This window comes from Mustela putorius, unplaced genomic scaffold (assembly GCF_011764305.1).
Source record: "Mustela putorius furo isolate JIRA1106 unplaced genomic scaffold, ASM1176430v1.1 tig00000832_pilon_pilon_pilon, whole genome shotgun sequence".
Taxonomy (NCBI): Eukaryota; Metazoa; Chordata; class Mammalia; order Carnivora; family Mustelidae; genus Mustela; species Mustela putorius.
Genome location: NW_025421491.1, coordinates 7,258,159 through 7,279,421, shown reverse-complemented (window position 1 = coordinate 7,279,421; position 21,263 = coordinate 7,258,159). Strand labels below are relative to the sequence as shown.

Genomic DNA, 21,263 nt, shown 5'->3' with positions numbered 1-21,263 from the left:
CTTTTTTTAAGATTTCTTTATTAATTTAGAGGGAGTACTCAAGGAGCGGGAGGGGCAGAGCCAGAGTGAGATAAAGAATCCCAAGCGACTTCCCCCTGAGCATGGTGTCCATATGCTGAGCATGGAGCCTGACAGGGCTCAATCCCATGACCCCAAGATCATGACCTGAGCCAAAACCAAGAGTGGGACACCCAACCGAGACACCCTGGTGCCCCAATAGTTAATCTTTATAAGAACACACAAATATTTCATATAAAATTTTTATTTTATTATACATATTTAAATTTTAGGAAGTTATTAGGTCGATGCACTTTCCTCTGTAGGTTTAGTTTGATCTTCAGTTACCTGTAAATACATGAATACTTTACTTTTCTAATAAATAACCACTTTTAGTTTTACTCTTCCCCCACCATTTTAAATCATTCCATAGTCCTTTTCCTATTACCCTTGGTCTTTCTCCTTCATTAGTAATTATTACAGAAAGTTAAGCAGAAAAAGAAGAAAATGCACAAGGCCAGGTTCCCAATATAGATTATCATGTAAAGTACAATAATTTCATTAAAAATATAATCTGAAGCATATAGCTAGGCTTCTCCAGTCTGTCATTTTATTTTTCAATTACAAAATGAAATCACTCACGTACGAAAAATACCAGCAATGCTGTCACACAGTATTTTAAATCAGTGGATTTTCTTGGGAGGTATAATTCTATTTTAAATATGGTATATTACAGGTTTAGTAGAAGTAGGTATCTGTACATCCACATTTCTACTCTGTGTCACTCAAACACATCAAACAGCTAAACTTACTCCTCATTACCCTGATACTCACCCCACCTCCAGCATTATTTATCCCTGTGAAGGTCTCTACCCAGCTGCCCACACCTGCTATTCGACCTGCTAATCCACTGTTCTCTTACGTGCATATTCAACCAACAGTCCTACTAATTCTACCTGAGTGACTCTCACTGCCACACCTAAGCTTCAGGACCTCACCACCTTCTATCCCTCTAACAGGACTGCTAGTTTAAGCCACAGCTTTCTTCCATGCTGCTTCAGAGTAAGCATTTAAACACAAACAGCTGACCCATAAGTTACTTCCTTTTTCACATTCCCCAGTAGCCCCCAATCACTTCCAGGAGGGGAATGCCAATTCTTTAGCATGGAAGACAAGCCCCTCTTCATACGCTATTTCCAACAGACTTTGCTGGATTCGTCACCCACCCTACAGAAGACTGTACATTCAGATCCATCTTCTATTCCTCTCTCTCTCCATTCCTCCATCTCTCTAGGCATTATCTCCTCTGAGATAACCACCAACCCAACCCCAAGCAAATTATCTGCCAGGCCCACTTTCAGTCATCCTCTAAGCCAACTTAAGCAACTCCAATCCCTGGGAACCCTCCTTAGCCGATCCTCCAGCTTAGTCCAGGTCCTTTGCTGTATGCCAGAATTCCACTTGTACACCCAACTGTCAGCTTGCAAGTCTAGTTTCCATTAAAGTAGCCTCCCTGAGGCCAGTAAGTAGGTTTTATTCATTTCTTTACCTACAGCTCCCGGCACATAACACACATTCGACATGTCTATGCTAGTTGAATCGATGCACCATATGTTTAACCTACTCCCTTTAAACAAAATGGACAGAAGGAAATTGAACCAGAATAAATTTTGCAAAAACAGCTATTCCCTGATTCCTATTACATACTCTAGGTTACTACCCCCACTATTTTTCTACATCTATTATAAACTCATTTCTCCTCTAGTTTCCTAACCTAAAATGATGATTATGGTGAAGGGGATCAAGAGTGCACTTAATCGTGACGAGCACTGAGTAATGTATAGAATTGATGAATCGTTGCACTGTACACCTGAAACTAATATAACACTGTGTGTTAATTACACTTGGATAATATATATGTATATATATAAATTAAAAATAAATAATAAAATGATAATTGTTACCAAAGAAATAAAATTTTTCTATCCATTCAAAAGTACTTTCTTTTCATGAGGAAATTATATGTACTCTTTACACAAGAACATTATGACTAAGTGCCTCAATAATAAATTCTATCTGTAAATTCATTAATAGAGACTAGGTTTGTACATCATCATAAAAAATTATCAATACTTACCAGGTAACCCATACACCAAAGGTTGGGCTCAAAATTTGCCATGACACATATATAATAAACCCTGAATGGGTTAACAGACTGAATGTAAATGCACTAGCAAAAACAACTGAAAAACCGTATGAAGAGATATATAATCAAGTGGAATTTGTAAGAATGGGTATTTGTTCGGAGGTCACTTTGCAAATGGTTCATGAAGACAGTAAGACTTGGATGAGGTACTGAAGAATAAGTAGGATGTATTCATTCACAGAGAGGAGGAGAAAAGGACAGAGAGTCCAGACAGAAAAAGTGCCATGAGCAAACAAACTTGAAAATAAGTCGGAGTTAATAATGTTAATATATATTTGAAAGTTACTGAGAGTAGATTTTAAAAGTTCTTACCACACACACAGAATATGTAACTCTGTGAGGTGATGGCAATGCTAACCTTATTGTGGTAATTAGTTTGCACTACATACAAATATAGAATCATTACAATGTACATCTTAAACTTACACAATGCTATATATATATCAATTATAAAGCTGGGAAAAAATAAAGTGATATAAGACTGCAAACTAAAAAAAAAAAGAAGAAGAAGAAGAAGAAAAAAGATAGTTTGATGTATGCTTGCAAGCTTGAGTGGAAAATCAGGGTAACTAGGAAGGGTTTATGAGGCCAGATTACATGGACCAGCTATTCAATGATGTACGTAAAGGACGAGCACTTAGCCTATGAACGAGTAAATAGGGATAGCAGAGGTCAAGAAATACAATCACTCCTACTGGTGAAATCACAATCATCCCTACTGTGTCAGTTTAAAGGCCTGACACAAAATGAACTACAAAACACAAGAACTCAAATACTATTCTTCAGGACATCTGCACATTTAATATGTCAACCAATGTCAAGGCAGTTTCAAAATATATCTGACAAACTTTAATCTTCCCATGCTCATTAAGTCTACAAAAAAATTATCAAAGACATAATTAACATCACTGGACCCTCTAAGAACTATTACTACTATAGAGCAGCATTCTTCTTCTTCAAGTTCTACAGTATCATCTCCATGATATTAACAAACAAAAAGAGAAGAAATGCCAAATTACAACTATTCTCTTGCCAAGATACTACTGGGGTCACCAACTATAACACTGCTTTAGCTATTGAGACAACTAATTACTTTTTTCTTTTGTTTTCTTTTCTTCTCTTTTTTATTTGTTGTGTTGTTGCTTGATTCCAGTAAAAATTTCTTCATGGAACAGTAGTCATTAGCCGTCAAAAACACTTACCATTTTCCGAGATCTTTCCAACAACTTATTCCATATCGTAAAATGTGCCTTGAAAAGAAAAGATTCACTATGAATTAAATAAAGCAATGAAGTTAAAATAAAAGGAAATGAGTCTTAAGTAGGTTTTAAACAAAACAAATACATAAGAAGTCAGGCGGTACTAACGAGCCTAAGTAGTTACAAAAGTAGATTCGAGGAGGAGAAAAGGTACTTTACAGGACAGCTGCTGTGTCTGGCATGTAAGAAAAGCAGACATAGCACTGAAAATGCCACTCGTCCTCTTTTCTCCTTCCTAATCACCACCATCGCAGACAGCATTCCTTCTAATGGGAAGCAAAACTCTGCCTCATTTTCCCATGGGCTGTAGTTCTTTCCCTAAATAGCCATTTTCAACAAACTAGAGGTCATTCTTCAAACCACTAGCAATCACAAGGAGAGGTTCATCAAGAACTGATGTGACCAGTGTTGACCGACGGTGACACCTTCACACTGAAATGGCAGTTTTAGAGGATTTAACACATTACCTTAAAGAACAAGTAAAAACTAATGGAGACAAAATAATTATAGAACCAATTACTTAATCCTTAAAAATTGTATATAGTTGGGGATTCTCAGAATGCACAGATGAAAACTGTGTAAAATGCATTAAGGACTGCATCAATTTTACTAAGTCATTTAAAGGTGATACTGAGGGATACGGGTGGGCCAGTGACTATGTCTCACTGAATGACCTGGTAAAATCTATGATAAAAGATAAAATTACTGTATGTACATGTAAGCCCTTCTGGAGAAAAGAGCAGCATTGTATGTTTAAAGGGAAAACCACACCTGACTCCAGCAGAATGGACAATGGGTGCAGACCCTCCGGTGTGGCTGGAAGCCGGTGGATGATGGAGAAAGTGGTATGCGAGGTCAGAGAGGCAGGCAAAGGCCAGATAATGTAGGGCTTTGTGAGATAACATACAGGGCTAGGATTTTTTTTTTTTTTTTTTTTTTTTTATTCATTTCAGATAGAGAAGGAGAGAACACAAGCTGGGGGAGAGGGAGAGGAAGAAGCAGGCTCCCTGCTGAGCTGGAAGCCCAATGCAGGGCTCAATCCCAGGACCTGGAGATCATGACCTGAGTGGAAGGCAGATGTTTAACCATTGAGTCACCCAGGTGCCCCCAGGGTTGGGATTTTTATAAGAAGCCCCTGGAATGTATAGGGCAAAGGGATTACATGATCTGATTTGTATATGAAAAAGGTCATTCTGGATACTAAGTAAGGAATGTGCTTCAGGGGCCAGAGTGAAATCAAGGAAGGGGTAGAGTAAGGCGGGTTGGAAAGGGTGGTGGTAGCAGATGTGATGCCATGCGACAGAGGGACTCCGACAGAGGGACTCCGGGCATGTTTCAGTGTTAAGAATTTAAAGGCCTTGCTGATGAATGGGATAGAGCATAGATAGGAGGGAAATGGAGAATCAAGGATTACCTCTCAGCTAAGTAGATGGTGAAATGCAGAAAGCTAGCAAAGGAAACGGGTACGTGGAGAAAAATCGCACGTGTCAAGGACAAATGCTAAAAAGTACAAAATGTTGATGAATGAGATGAAGGATTTAAATGAAAGATATACTATGTTCATAGACTAGAAGATACAATTTAGTAAAGACATCAATTCTTCCCAAATTGATACACAGGTTAAATAAAATTCCTATCAAAGTCCAGTAAGACCGGTCAAAACAGAAAGATTATCCTTAAATTAAATGAAAAAGCAAAGAACCTAAAATAATTTAATCAATTTTTATAAATAATAACACAGAATGAATTCTTCTACCTGATTCAAGAACCGTTTACTGCTACAGTAATCAAGACCATGATACTGGTAGGACAGACACACAAACCAATGGAACAGAATAGAGAACCCAGAAATAGAACCATAGGGATATCCCCAAATGATTTTAACAAGGTGCCAAAGCAATTTAATGGAGGAAGGAAGCCTTTTTAACAAATGATGTTGGATGGGACGCCTGGGTGGCTCAGTTGGTTGGACAACTGCCTTCGGCTCGGGTCATAATCCTGGAGTTCTGGGATCGAGTCCTGCATCGGACTCCCAGCTCCATGGGGAGTCTGCTTCTCTCTCTGACCTTCTCCTCGTTCATGCTCTCTCTCACTGTCTCTCTCTCAAGTAAATAAATAAAATATTTAAACAAAACAAAACAAAACAAAACAAATGATGTTGGAGCAATTTGACATGTATAGGCAAGAAAAATGAATCACAACCTGAATCTCAGACATTATGTAAAATTTAACAAAAAATGGAACACAGAATTAAATATAAAACTATAAAACTGTTAGGGGGAAAAAAGGAAGAAAATCATTGGGCTCTAGGTCCAGGCAAAGAATTCTTTGAATCAACACCAAAAACATGATCCACACACAGAAAAACTGATAAACTAAACATCAAAACTAAAAACTTCTGATCTGCCCAACTTCTAATCTTCTGTTAGAAAGATGAAAAGATGTAATTACGGACGGAAAATATATGTAAACTTGTTATATATATATACAATGAAAGACTAATAGCCAGAATATACTAGGAAAAAAACTCTTAGAAATTCAACAGCAGTAAAAAAAAAAAAAAAAAAAAAAATTAGAACATAAACAAAAAAAAAAAAACAGACATTTCACCAAAAAAAATATACAGATGGTAAACACATGAAAAGTTGTTCAACAAAATTAGCCAACAGGAAAATGCAAATTAAAGCTACAGTATGAAATCACTACGAGCCTATCATAATGGCTAAAAACAGTGACAATGTCAAATGCTGGCAAAGATCAAAAAACTGATTACTCACACACTGTTGATAGGAATGGTCAAATGGCAGAGTCACTCTGGAAATCAGTTTGATAGTTTCTTAAAAAACTAAGTATATGCCTACCATATGAGCCAGCAATTGCACTCATGGGCATTTATCCCAGAGAAACGAAAACACATATTCACAAAAATGTTCATAGCAGCTTTATCCATAATAGCCAAAAAACTATAAAAAAATATATATATATATCCCTTAACAGGTGAATGGTTAAATAATACACAGTAGGTCTATACCACAGAATACTATACAGCAATAAAAAAGAACCAACTACACAACAACCTTGATGAATCCTCAGAGAATGATGCTGTGAGAAAAAAGCCAATCCCCAAAGATTACATAACGTATTATTCCATTCATGATATTCCTAAGATGGAAATTTGTAGGAGAGAGCAGACTAATAGTGGCCAGAAGTGAGGAGGTGGAGGTGGGGCAGAGAAGAGTGGGTATGCCTATAAAGGGCCAAAAGGAGGGAGCCTTGTAAAGAAATTGTACTATATCCTCATTATGTCAATGTCCATACTCTGGCTGTGAAACTGTACTGTTAGTTTTGTAAGACGCTATCATTGGGAAAACTATGTAAAGGTAACTTGGAATCTCTGTATTATTTCTTATAACTACATGTGAACCTATACAGATTTTGAATTATCTCAAAATCCAAAGTTGAATTTTTAAAAAAAAAAAGGCATTAACAAGGAGTGGGAACAATATGGAAAATAACAGACTCTGGGTCATAAATAGATTAGGAAAATTAAGGAGAAAAGTCTGCCAAACCTAAACCTGAAAGACATTCCAGAAGGCCTTACCAATATGCACTCCAATAATCTTCAGTGCTCCCTCCTTCCCTATACTAACTCGAAAAATTAAAATTACTATCCCAGTTTGATTCAACTTTTTCAACTAGTATTTCTTTTGTGAATGATCAGTTTACATTCCAGGGAAAATTGTTTTTATCATAAACCTGAATTTACAAAGTATTACTGTCACACAACTTAATGAAAATTAAAATGTCTGTCCTTCAAACTGGTATAAAATCAAGACCAGAATCACAATCACTCCCCAAACTGGATGATCTGAAACTTTAAACTTTACTTACTCTTAAGTGTACGGGTAAAGACAGACCCTGGAATCTTCGTACAAGACCCAATGGGGTGGCTTGAAGATTATGAACTGCCGACACTTCATACTGGAAACAAATACTTGTTCTTGGGATAAGAGGACCCTCACTCACATCAATGAAGTCACCAAACCTGATTTGATTTTAAAAACAAACACATTAAACCTCAAAATGAAACCATTTACAGTAGTTTAGAAAAAATCTATTTATTCTCTTTGGGACAATGTCCCCAAGTCAAGAACATTTCATGTGGGTCAATTCAGTCTCTACTGCTCCTGACACAATAATCTCAAGTGAGGAGGCTAAAACTATGAAAATTAAAGTCAAGTGAACCCTGTTCTTCATTAGCACTGATAAAATTTTACAGAGATTTTTAGACCACTGAATGTAACATGCTATCGAAGGAATCCAATTTCTAAAACCCTGTAATCTATAACCTTGTAACAACTCATTGTAATAGAGTTAGGAACTCAATGTATAAAACAGATTGTCCGAGGAGCAGCTTTGTAGAAAAAAATTAACTCTGAGCCAAGAAAACATGAGACTGAGAAAAAAAGATATAGGTCACAAAGTCACTTCTGCGCATGCATTATGCATTGTCTTATCTCCCTCATCCCTGTATCAGAAAGCACATTCCTATTTTACTTACTTATATGTAACATAAGTAGTAATTAGTATTGACATTTGTGAATACACATGAATTATGTTCAATTCGTAGCAATGAATATTTTGCCCAATTTCAAAATTAACTTTTGAAAATCACATTTTTAAACAATGGTTTTCAACTCTTAAACAATGGTTTTCAACTCTTGAAATGCTGAAATAAAAATAACAAACAATAGAATGAGGAACAGAAACCAGAACTGCTCCTGAAGATAATTTAAATCATCCAGTTACCACCCTATAAAAACAATGAACAAAGCAACAGAAAATAAGATAATGAGAATAACAAATTTGAGTACAAATGCATCTTTTGCAGTCATACACCACATTGGGTAACCACAATAAAGCTACATCTTCCTATAAATTAGCATGACAGCCAATTTATTTTTACTTACCTGTGTAGCTTAACTATTCTCTCAGGGTTCTGAGACGCCTTCTCTTCTATGAAATCCATTTTGTACCTAAAAAGTGGCAAAGAAAAAAAAATTTTACTTCTAAATATACAAAATTTTTAAAGGACCCCTCCTTTTCTCTTCCCCTTTGGCCATAGTTTTTGAAAGAGGGGTTTACACTTGGAGCCTCCCCTTCATGCCTCACGTCCTTCAGTCTGGCCACGATGTCACAACTCCACCAAACTCCATCTCTCCGAGTGCTCTTTTCCTCTGGCTTCCATGACACTCCCTACTGCTGAATACTTTAACTCTCTGGCCACTCTTCCCCCTCTCCACTCTCTAGTGGACCTGTCCTACAGCCCCTTTTCACTAAGTAACCTCCCTGGGCTAGCTCCTTAACATGCACAGCTTTAATCCCACTTCTGTTTTCCTCCTTCCACAGTTCAGCTTTTAATCCACATCCCTCTTATGAGCCTTGAACTACATATCTAAGACCCTCCTGAACATCTATTAGACTGTTTCACAAGTACCTTACACTCTGCAATTCTCACACAGAGCAAAAATTTACTCCTTCTTTTCCTGCCAAATGTATTCTTACTCCTGAGTTTCCTAGCTTAGTAAATGACACCGCCAACTACCCACACGTCTAAGTGAAAAACTTCAGAGATTTCCTCGATTCCTGCTTCTCCTGCCACACCCCCTCCATCCAATTCATTGCCAAGTCATGTCAATTCTACGGCCTAAATGTTTCTCAAATCTACCCAATCCTGTTACTACAGCTAATAGCAGAGATGGAACTGCACAACCCAGGTTCAAATCATAGTTTTACCACTATTAAGAGCCCTCTTTACCCCAGAGCTAAAGGAGTATTAGGAGGGTGTATGTCAAAGTTGGGAAGCATGAGTTGATGTGAAAACATCCACTTACTGCCATACCCCTTCTGCCAAAGCCCCCCATACATTATTATGGGAGCCAGTTCCCTTAATATTGGTCCCTCTTGACCCACCTCTAAGAGATGCACATGTCCCCTGGGAGTCAAAGCCATGTAAGGCTCCCCCTACAGCAGAAGGCCTAATCACTGACCTACCTTAACCATCCAAAATTCTCTATTCCCTCAAACTTGCCCCCAAACCATCCCTAAACCTCCTTCCACACATTCAGCTAACTTTCCTACAAGCCCTCCTAGACTTGTAAAGTGGAGTGGAGAGAATGGGAAATCTCATGGAATGAACATCTAGAGTACACTATGGTGGCTATGGAGCACTTAATGTAATTAGCCCGAAATAAAATGTGCCTTCAGAGTAGAGGGGGGCGCCTGGTGGCTCAGTGGGTTAGGCCTCTGCCTTCAGCTTGGGTCGCAATGTCAGAGTCCTGGGATCGAGCCCTGCATGGGGCTCTCTGCTCAGCGGGGAGCCTGCTTCCCCCTCTCTCTCTGCCTGCCTCTCTGCCTACTTGTGTTCTGTCAAATAAATAAGCAAAATCTTAAAAAAAAAAAAAAAAAAAAAAAAAGTAAATACATGAGATTCTGAAGACCTAGCATGAAAAACTGTAAAGTATCATCAATTTTGTAATATTGATCACATGCTGAATTACCATTTTAGATATATTGTTTAAATAAAATGTATTACTAAAATTAACTTCACCTTTTGACTTGTTTAATGTAGCTACTAGAAAATTTAGTTATATAGATGGCTTACATTATATCTCTATTGGACAGCATGACCCTAGAATTGTAGCACAGGAAGTATCTTGGTATGTTCTAATAATACAAGGAATTTTCTTATAGAATCAATGGTGCTTTGGGTCTATAGAACTACCTGCAGTCTAGTTCAGTTAAACTAGTATGTTCCTACTGCTTTCTTAGTACACTGGTTCCAGGATATGCAAAATATTATAAACTAACCCTATGCAAACTTACATCTCATTTTATAAATACCTAAAGAAATTCCAGCCCATAACCTTGAATGAATTGCAGGGGTATATTCTGTCTTAAGAATCTAGTATCTATGTTATTTTTTTGCAATGAAGATTTCCCTAATTAGTTCTAATTTCAATTAGATTAATATTAAAACATAGTTTATGTTGTTACAATTAGTAGAAGGTGGTAAAGTTTAAGTTTTCTGAGTGAGAAAGGGGACTGAGGACCCAGGGAAGATTTAAAATGTTGGCAAAGAAAATCCACCAGATGAATAATTCTGGTGCAGAAGACTAAGACCTGGCTATGTGAATGTTTTATTTTGGTGTTAGCTCCCTCCAGAGGACTGGCATTCTCTATCTCACCCCTGTAGGAGGGTGAGAAGGAAAGGCTGCCAAATGAACAAAATGATACAGTTCCATGGATGCTATCACTTCATGATGAAAGGAAAAAGGGGAAACACACTGCAATGCTGCTATGAAGTGAAGGACTTCTCTGGTCAAAGAAACAGAGAAGTAAGACAAACAGAATTATCGAGGGGAGGTCTTTTCTCTGTGAAATAAGCAATGAGATGAATCAAAGTAAATAGGCTGGTACAGAAAAAGAGATCTGAGAGCTAAAAATAAGTGTCCTTTACACATCAGATATAGAGATTCTTAAGAGCTAAATTTTCTTCATTACATATAATTTCAGGAGGTTGAATCTCACTTCCAAGGGAGCCAACACTTACTTGTTGTGCTGAAATATTTCTAATGCCACTTTTGCTTCCACTTCCAGAACTTCAAATGGAAGATCTTTATAAATTAAAGTGTGAGCATCTTTCGTGAAGGAACGTAGATTCTCCTTCAAAATGAAAGTATTAACTTTTTGTAACAATTGACTTAAAAGCATTTCTCCATAAGGCAGATAAAACTGTATGCTAAATACTATAAATCCAACTAAAAGAAAAAGCAAAAGCAACTTTGTTAGGAGTTATTAATTTATAACAATTAAGTATTCAGACCATAAATTTAACTATTGAAACTTGTAATTTACTTGTAATTAAGATATTAGCCTATATTAATTATTATAGATAATCCTACAAAGAAATCTTAATAAACATTTCATTCAAATTATACAACCCTTACAGTTTATTAAAACATGACGCAATTAAAAATGCTAATAAAAACATACAAAAATGTGTTTACATTTTAAGTAAAACTAAGCTTTTTTAAATGAACAGGGAAATTATTGTTTGTCATTCAGAACATTTTACCAGGAAATATAATGTCATCATTGGCCTTGCCCAAAATATAGCATACATTTAATATAAAAATTCATGTTTAATAAAAAGTCACTTTTATGCAATTAAAATGACTGATTAATACACATTAACAATATTTATGACACTTTTAATAAAAGCTGTAACTGAGTTTTCATACTATAAATCATTATTAATACACAAAAGACCAAGCACTGTTACGCAAGTAATTTTTGTAATAAAATTCTTTCCATAAACTTCCTATTAGATTTTTTTGCATGAAATGACTCTTCTCCATTCTTAAAGGGACAATTTATAACAAAGCCACATTCATGATTTTATACAACTGTTACTTGAATGTAACTCTCCACCACTTTTTCTAAGTGATCCACCCAACCCCATGGTGCCTGTAATTAGTACATTTCTTTTTTATTTAAAGTTTTACATTTAAAAAAAGGAAAAGAAGGCAGCAAGTTTCATACATAATGAGAACTCTTAATCTCATTAGTTCTTACTTAACCCCCCAACAAGTGAGAATCCTTTCTTAAATCTGAGGGCATATCTGAGAGAGAAATTACACTGACACCAGTTCAGAGATCACAGAGTTCCAATCCCTTCCCTGTACCCCCTGCACCTTCCACCTTTCTTTCTACATCTCTTCCCTCTCCCCTCTCTCCCTCTCTTCGCTCCTTCCTGTTTCCCTCTGCTGTCCTTCTTGATATTAACCAATTTAAGCAGGATTATACAAGAAATAACTTCCAAAGCCAGAATTACTAATTACTAGACATAAAAAAAAACTCCAAAATTTTGCAATAAGGAATTACAACATTTCACTAAATCTAAAATATACCATTAAGAAAAAACGCTACCATGCTATCTATAGTAAGATATATTTTTTTTCCAGAGATGTTAAAATGTGAAAAAAATGTACACAGTAGCATTGATAAAATGGTATGGTACATCACCTTTCCTTTCCTGATCTCCAGACTTCCATGTGTAGGACATACAGTTTGGCTTAAGAATCAAGTATTTGCCTCTTCTCCCCAGTGATAACTGAATTTCTAGGCTTGACAATTTAAAGTCATCAGTATACTCTCCTTACAGGGCATCTGATCTAAATCATCTTTGTTAGCCATGTGCTACCCAGTTGCCAGACCAACAAGGACAACACTCATTACACAATCAGATCATTCACCAATTGTCTAGTTTGTTGCTATCTGAGTTAGCTTTGTCGAAGCCTGATTCTTAATTCACTCTATCCTCTACCCTCTATCCCTCCTTTCAGGGTAACCTGTGTGTATAAGGGAGATCTCACAGCATGCAACAAGCTAAAATCGTTTAGGGCAGTGGTTTTCAAATTGTGCTCGGATGATTCAAGAAAGTAAGGTTCCAAGCTTCCCACCACTACATCAACCAAGATGGTTAACCTTCTCTATTTTATATTCTGGGCATCTTGAAAACCACTATCTTAAGAAACAGAATGAACAATACTAGGAAGAAAGTACTTCAAGTAAGACACAAAACTTCCACACAACTGACCACATTGTGAATACCCTCATTCATCTGCCTCTATCTTAAATTCACTGAAAAAGCCAACAACACAAGTAGGGAGGTAGGTAAGTAGGGTCTTTTAAATTAAATATTCTTAACATGCAGTAGCATTCAACAATTTAGGACTCATTCTAACAACAAAAGGCCCAGATTCTAAAATTAATATTCCAAACACTATACTTACTTTTGTTGGCATCCACTCATCAAGTCTCTTATCCAGAACTACATCATAGCAGAAGGCTCCACAGATTACTGTAAATCCAACCAAAATGAAAGGCAAAGTCAAATCTGTTACAATAGAGTGACTTATTGGGAACAAATATTTAGACCATAAAAAGAAGGGCCAACAATCTCTCTGCACTCTACAAACTATAAAACTGTCACCATTATCCCAGCTCTTGCCAAAGTTCTACAACTTGGCCCCACCCAAAAAACTAATTCACCTTTTGTTAACCCAAAATCACAAGTATGTTTTTCAACATTCATGTTTTCTTCCAGAATAGTATCACTACAGAGATTTCAAATAGTTACTAAACATAAAAATTCCAAAAGAATAAGATATTTAATATGTAGGGGAATGACTAAATGGACATAAAATGTTGAATTTTTTGTGTTCTAAACTGCCTTATTTTTGTTGTTTTGCCTTTCTTAGAATCATTCATTTAGCTTTTTAAATATTTTTGGTGTATATACTTCTATATATTTTTTAAATTACAAATGTGATCCTACTGCACATACTGATGCAAAATCCTAGTTTCACCAAAATTACAAAGAGTGTGAACTCTTGATTCTTCCCAATATGGTTCCTCTCCAGAGTAGTAGATGTTTCTGGTGAAAAAGTGCCACCTAAACACAGCTTTCTCCAGAATTCTATTTATATTCTCATTTCTTCTTCTTCCACATATTTGATTCAGAAATACATGCTTAAAGGCAGGAAACAAACGCGGAGACAATGTAACTACATGAAATTCATATTCAAAAGAAACATTCTCCTCGAATTCCGTTATTACATAATGGACTCCATTAATTAAATAAGACGTTTCATTACCCTTTATAAATGGAATATATGTATGATAGCAGTATATATTATATAAAATTAGACATAAGCTAAAAAAAAAAAAAGCATCTCTATAAAATACCAAAAATAGGTATGAAACCACTGAAGGATTATAAAAATATGCATGTGTGTGTGTACATTACCAGGAACTTCTGGAGCTCGGACCAAACTGACCACATATTCATCTTTGAATGCCCTCTCTATCACACAGCCCATCATCATGGCACAAGAACGCCAATAAGCCTGGCAAAATAAAATACACACAAACATAATACATACGAAGATTCACTAACATTTCTTCAGTATTAAAATTTAGGTTAACTTTTGACTTAGGAGCTCTTTCTCTGTCCATCCTCAGCATGGAGCAACAGGGAACATCAGGCCGTGGCATTACCTCTCCCAAGCAACAGGCACAAAAGAATGTGCTGTTAGCAATGTTTCTGTGCCAGATGCCATGCACTATGTTATCAAACAATACATAGTTTTACTATCTGGTTGCAACTTTATGTTTAACCCAAGATAAAGGTAACTTGTTAACAAACCTGTGCTAAAGTAAAAATAAATAAATAAATAGTATTAATATAAACCTGTTTATACCATATATAATAAAGAGGAAAAACTCAACTTTTAAGAATTTATGACTCCTGGGGCGCCTGGGTGGCTCAGTGGGTTAAAGCCTCTGCCTTCGGCTCAGGTCATGATCCCAGGGTCCTGCGATCAAGCCCCACATCAGGCTCTCTGCTAAGCGGGAAGCCTGCTTCCTCCTCTCTCTCTCTGCCTACTTGTGATTTCTGTCTGTCAAATAAATAAATAAAATCTTTAAAAAAAAGAAAAAAGAATTTATGACTCCTACACTCTAACTAACATCACAAGGCACATCACTCAAGTTATTTGTATTTACAGCAAAGCAACCAATTAACTGGGCTTTCATTTTACCAGCACATTTGACCCATGGACAAGCTTAATGTGGGTATCCATGCAATGACCTGATCAGAGTCATAAACAGAAACACAAGTCCCACAGCAGACCTGCCCATACTATGTCCCATACTGGCACCACTATAACTGGGCAACTGACCTTCATAAGCACTTCTCACCTGAGGACTAAAAAACTGGGCTCACTTGATTGTGTACAGCAGAAACTGCTCCAGGATTTACTCTACAGAACCACATACCATATATTAGAAATAACAAATCCAAGCTTTGAAGGCAAGTAGCAAAATGCAGCTCATCTATCCTACTTAAATGTTTTTAATGTCTGTTGAACTCCAGAGTCAGAACACCTAGATTAAAATCCAAGCGCTACTATCTCCTAAACTGGTAAGCTAGGTCAAGCTACTGAACCTCTCTTTGTTTCAGTTTACTTATCTAGAAAGCAGGAATAACAGTACCCATTTTTATGGGATTTTTATGAAGAGTAAATGAGTTAATACCTATAAATCAACTAAGATAGTGCCTGATACATAATTAATACATGATGTGAGCTATTATCATGTCTATCATTTTCTTAAGTGTTTCATTTCAACATATACTTATTGAATACCTACTGTATGTAAGTCAAGAACTAGGTCCAACAGGGGACATAATCCCTGTCTTCACAGAGCCAAGAATCCAACGCGTTCAATGGTTCATATTGCAAGGCAATATTAAAATATTATATCTAGAGACATTTATCCAAGTGCTGTGAAGCCCTAAAGAGGGATTCGTTCTGACAAGAAGAAATTGACAACATCCCAAAGAGCAGGTAGCATTTTAACTGAACTATAAAAGAGAAATAGGATTTTAAGAGGGAGGAAAGAAAATACCCAGAGTTAAAGAAGAACATCAGCAAAAGCCAGGAGACTAAACCATTAGTGACCAAGGCCCTTAGTATGACCAGAGCAAAGAGGAAGTAGAAAGCTGCCATGAAAGTAAGCTCGAAAGCAAGATGGGCATCAGATCATGCACGGGGCTTGGAAAGGAAGGGGAATAACTTTCATGTCCTTCCTGAAAGTTAGCAGGTAGGAAAAAAGTGGCACAATCTTTAGTCATGTCACTTAATGAAACTCTTACAGGGCTACTCAGGAAGACTTTAGAATTAAAAATGGGGGCAGGACGCAGAGTTAAAAAGTTACTGAAAAAATCCAACAATGATCAAAGGCTGAATTGAAGCAGTTTTGGGAATGTAAAGTAGAGAGTGATCAATAAATGTCAGTGCAGCAAAGAGATGAATGTAAAGACAAGTTAAATAGTTTTTCTCACACCAAAATACAAAGAAAGGATGCCAAGTTCAAGGATTTTTTGAACTGTGGAAACGCCTAATCTAACAAGCAAAACACTGGTTATCTAGTACATTACATTTGACCTTGGCCACATTTGCACATTTAATGGTCTGTAGCAAAAGTATTTTAATTAAAAAAAAAAAAGAAGAAGAAGAAGAAGAAAACTAAGGGGGAAAAAAGAACACAGAGGCAGAAATACCTTATTCACTTCTCCTGGATCACGATCTTTGAAAGTAAGAAATTCAATTTCACAGGATTTGGTCAAAGGTTTATACATGTCCCAAGGCTGTCCGTCCACAAGAGCCAGAATGGACTTCCTGCAGTACCACTCACTTAAATCTAGAGATTTAAAACAGATTGAAGGTCTAAATCTAACAGAACCCAAAGTGAAAACTTACATGTTTAAGTGCTCCATTAAGAAATAAAACAACAGAAAAGCAAAATTCTGCAATGACTTCCTTCAGGGGAAAAAAAGTCTTACAACTTACATCTGTAACTAATAAAAAAATATTCAACACATCCAATATATTCTTACTAACAAAACTGCCCAAACTATTTACAAAAATCATTAAGGCTAAGTCTAATTTCAAATTAATCTGTCAATTATTAAGTAGTAAAACAATTTTCCAAGAGCTACACTTAAATATTAAGAGAGCAGTATCATGGATATATTTGGGTATGTACCCACATAACTTGATAGAGAAAATATCTAAATATATATCCAGAGTAAATCTGGTCTAAATGGCTTTGGGGTCTTGCATCCAAACCACCTCTTACTTCCCTAACATGGCCTGTTCAAGTTAAATACCACTAACAGTTTTTAATTATCAGTACGAATTCACATATAAGCCCATCATCTCTGGCCTGTTCTTTGACCAGAAGGCAAGTGCAACTCCAACCCTGGTTAGATGTTTTTCAAGTACACAGCTACTCACAGAAGGGGTCAAGCTCCTGGTACAGGGTCTAAGTTCCATACAGAGGGGTCAGGTCTGGTTTTGTTCACTCATTCGTATACGCAGAACCTAGCACCATGCCTGTAGCATGGTAAGGACTCAAAAGCGTACTGGGTGATGTGAGAAGGTACGAACGACGAGCCAGCATCAGTGCAGGAGTCGAGCCAGCATCAGTGCAGGAGTCGTGCTGAGGGCGCTCACAGGCTTCGTCCCGACGTGCAAAACGTACAAAGCCCCTTAAGGACCTGTACTTTGTCTTAACCTCTTCTGTAATCCTAATGCCTATCACACAGCAACGGTCCAGGAAATGTTCACAAAAGTAGTAAACAATGATCATAAGTACTAATACAAGTGCCCAAACAACGGAAGATCCAGAGTAATATGCTAGCTTAAGCTTTTAACTTAAATTATTTATTACTTAAATGAAATCATTACTGAGTTTTTCAAAAGTTTAAACAATGCAGCTAGCCCTATATATGAGCACGCATGCTGGTGTACAGATCTATTTTGAAAGTTTTCTAAATTTCAATATGACCAGTTCTATCAAAGGTACTTTAAAAGCATTTTGATGGGGGCACCTGGGAGGCTCAGGTCATGATCCCAGGGTCCTAGGATAAAGCCCCACATCGGGCTCCCTGGGCACTGGATGCCCTGCTCAGCGGGAAGCCTGCTTCTCCCGCTCCTACTCCCCTGTTCATGTTCCCTCTCTCGCTGTGTCTCTCTCCATTAATAAATAAGTGAAATCTTTTAAAGTTTAAAATAAAAGCATTTTGATCACAAATAATCTATACAGAGGCCCTGTACCCTTCCTGTACACACTGAATCACACAGAGGGCACAGTGATCTCCTTTAAAATATGAACACAACACGTAATTTGACCCTCATCACATGCACCCCATGCAAATACCACTGGCACATTTACTAGGTAGACACATGGCTGTCAAAACATAGTATGCGCAAATCCTAACGCACAAGGAGGCAAGTGGTGAGCAGGTAAGACTGAAAGGCGGCCATAAAGGCTGGTCACCCGAGGTCAGGGCTGTCCCTCTACCCCAAATTTCTTTGATGAGCTCCCCACAGTGACCGCCCCCATCACCCCAGGGTGCTGTCTAAAAAGGGCAAGCACACTAGTGACACCTCTGCCTCCTCCCGCCTGGAACAGTTAACAGCACCCCAAACCCCGCCGGATTCAAGCGAGTCCGGGGACCACCGGTGCGTGACAGGGCCGGCGTTTCTAGACCCACGGGGAGTCTGAAGAGCTCAAGGCAGCGAACAGAGAGCGAGATGCCCGAGAAAGGAGAAGGTCTCCAACCAAGTTCAGGGAGCAACCACCGAGTCTCGCCTCCCCGGAACCCACTCTTCCGCAGAGGTGACGCAATAAAACAGTCAAAACTGGATCCTGGTTCGCTACTTACGCATGGCACAGTTGTAAGGAGTGGAAATGTTTTTATTCATCACAAAAACCGTGCCAGGGTCGGTTTTCCCAACGTGTTTAACTTCGATCTTCTCGGTGCGAGGAGTGAAGGACAGCTGCCTGTGCTTCTCTTGATTGAAGAGATCGTTCTGCCTTTCTGCCCGTTCGGTCGGGGACAGGCGGGAGGCTGGCGACGTCGCGATCGACCCTGGGTGGAAGTGACAAGCCAGGTCGACGGGGAACGAACGCGCAACGCGGCGGGGATGCCCCACCCCGCACCCCGCTCCTTGCTGGACCGGGGAGGCCACGCCATTTTAAACCGCCGCTTGCCAAAATGCGCTCCGAGGTCAACCTGAGGCGCTTTCCAGGGTTGATGATGAAAAAGGCCGGCGGAAGAAATCCGCACCGGCCCGGACCCCGGCCCGGACCCCCGCCCTTGCACGCGGCCGCCTCCCCGCCCGATCTGCACCGCCCGCCGGTCCGCCGTCCCACTCCGAACTCGAGGACCCCAAGTCAGCCCCGTCGCTGGGAAGGGGAGCAAAGCGGTCGCTCTGGAAGACCCTGGGGACGAGAAAGCTCCAGAGCACGGAGCGCCCTCGCCCAAACGATCCATCCCAGAGCGGGAAACGCTGAGCCTGTTTCCCAAACCCTAAATGAGAGCGGATGTGCAGTCCTCCAACGGGAAAACGAGCCCCTGTCGCGCCGGGGACGCGGGGTCCTTCCCGGCCGGCCCTGAGCTCCTCCCGCGCCCCCTGCGCCCCGAGGTCTGGACCCTCCGGCCGGGAGCCGGCCGCGGCCGCCACAGCCGGGACCTGAAGCGCCACCTCCGCCCTCAACCCCGTGCGTGGGACCTCCCAGGACCCGCCTCGGGCCCCATCTGAGTAGACACTCCCTCAAGCCTCGGTTTTCGTCCGCTCGGACGCTGACACTCACTCCAGCCAGCCCCGCCACTGGGGGCGGCCCGCCAGAGGCGCAGCCCCCGGATCCCCACGGCCATTGCCGCCTCCTCTGCCGTAAGAATCGCCTCGCGCGGGTCCTCCTCTGCACCCCCTCCCCGGAAACTCTAAGCACGCACCCTGCGTTCCGTACACCAGATTAGTTCCGATGCCCCCGCGCTCGGGCCGCGGGCCGCCGCTAGGGGGCGCGCTTGCGCCTCGCTGAAGATCAGTGCCGGGAGGGCGGCGTGCAGAGCTGGGGTACGTTCCAGGGGCGCGTAGGGGGGCATGTCCGCCAGCCCCGCGGGCTCTGCAGGGAAACATCCTCCCTCTTTGGAGTCGCGCAGTCTGACTGGCTCCCTCACCCGCCTGCCTCCGCGAGTTCGAGCCCAGAGAGCTGGACAAAACCCTTGCTTCCCGCAAAGAGTATTTCTGGGGAGGAAAAACCGGGGAAAGACGACGCCCGTGGTCAGCCCGGCGGGTCACGCTGATGACAGCTCAACTCTCGGTTTTGCAAGGGTGAGTTCTTGGGTGGGCGGAGGGACCTGTGCCAGGCTTCTGCGTTTACTGGGCCACTGAAGGGAACTCTATGAGCCATAGAACTCTTTACAAATTAGTGTATGTAGTGTTTGGAGTGTAGAGAGAGCCTGTTAGAGGCATCCTGGTGATGCCGGCAGGTCCTCTAGGAGCCCTGAGCGGGCACCGCAGGCCCAGCCTCTCGAGAGGATCCCTGGCTGCGTGCAGGATGGAAATGAAACATGAGCCCGCAGGCGGGGAAAGCAGAGTTGATGGAAGGTCTGGAGAGAGTGCAGGTCCAGACAGGGTGTCTGGGAGACTCAGAAAGGAAAAGAGAGAGCCTCGTCTTTGCTCGGAGCCTGGGAGTTTTTACTGAGGACGGCGGTGTCCTCTTAGGCATCCAGGAACCAGTTAGAACAGAGGTGAGGGCTCAGGTCTTACTCCTGTGATCCGGGTGGGGATCTTGGTGTCCCGATGTCTAGCTCTGGGGGTCTGGAATACCATAGGAACGCTTCCTCGCCATTCTCACCTGAATGGAATAGAAATAATCTGTTCTAAAGAAGTCATTCACTCCTGGTCCCTTACAAAGAGGATACACACTGTTAGTATTATAAGGCATGTGTAAAGTGCGGGTGCGGGTCCTAGCAAGAATAGAAGCGGGAAAAGGAGCAAAAAGCAGATTTTTATGGAGTCCCTCAGTTTCCCTATCTCACTGGGGTGGAAATTTGTCTCTTATCCCAAGGGGCCAGAGCCCTGCCTGGCACACAGTAGGCACTCAATAAATACGTATTGAATGATTGACTTCCTTTGCGGGAAGTTCCAGCTCAGCGTCTAACTCCTCTGTCCTAACAGCGTATAGGAAGTATAACCTAGGTGAAGTATGATAATGATGTTTATTCAGAGTTGTCAGACGCTGTGGCATTACTTGGGGCGTTTTAAGTTTACAAATTAAGCCCGTGGCCTTTTCTCCTCGGCTCCGACTTGCAATGGGAA

General features: G+C 40.0%; 1 protein-coding gene across 1 annotated transcript; it reads right to left on the bottom strand.

The window, feature by feature from the left end:
- Positions 1-246: 246 nt before the first annotated feature.
- On the bottom strand, positions 247-19,885 carry MRPL39 (mitochondrial ribosomal protein L39). The gene is made up of 10 exons (XM_004757437.3): positions 19,753-19,885; positions 18,821-19,027; positions 16,652-16,791; positions 14,336-14,435; positions 13,320-13,387; positions 11,075-11,187; positions 8,433-8,498; positions 7,354-7,507; positions 3,406-3,453; positions 247-345 (listed from the first exon to the last, which is right to left on the bottom strand). The coding sequence occupies exons 1-10, from the start codon at positions 19,814-19,816 to the stop codon at positions 298-300; spliced, it is 1,008 nt and encodes a 335-aa protein (XP_004757494.1). The 5' UTR covers positions 19,817-19,885; the 3' UTR covers positions 247-297.
- Positions 19,886-21,263: the final 1,378 nt, after the last annotated feature.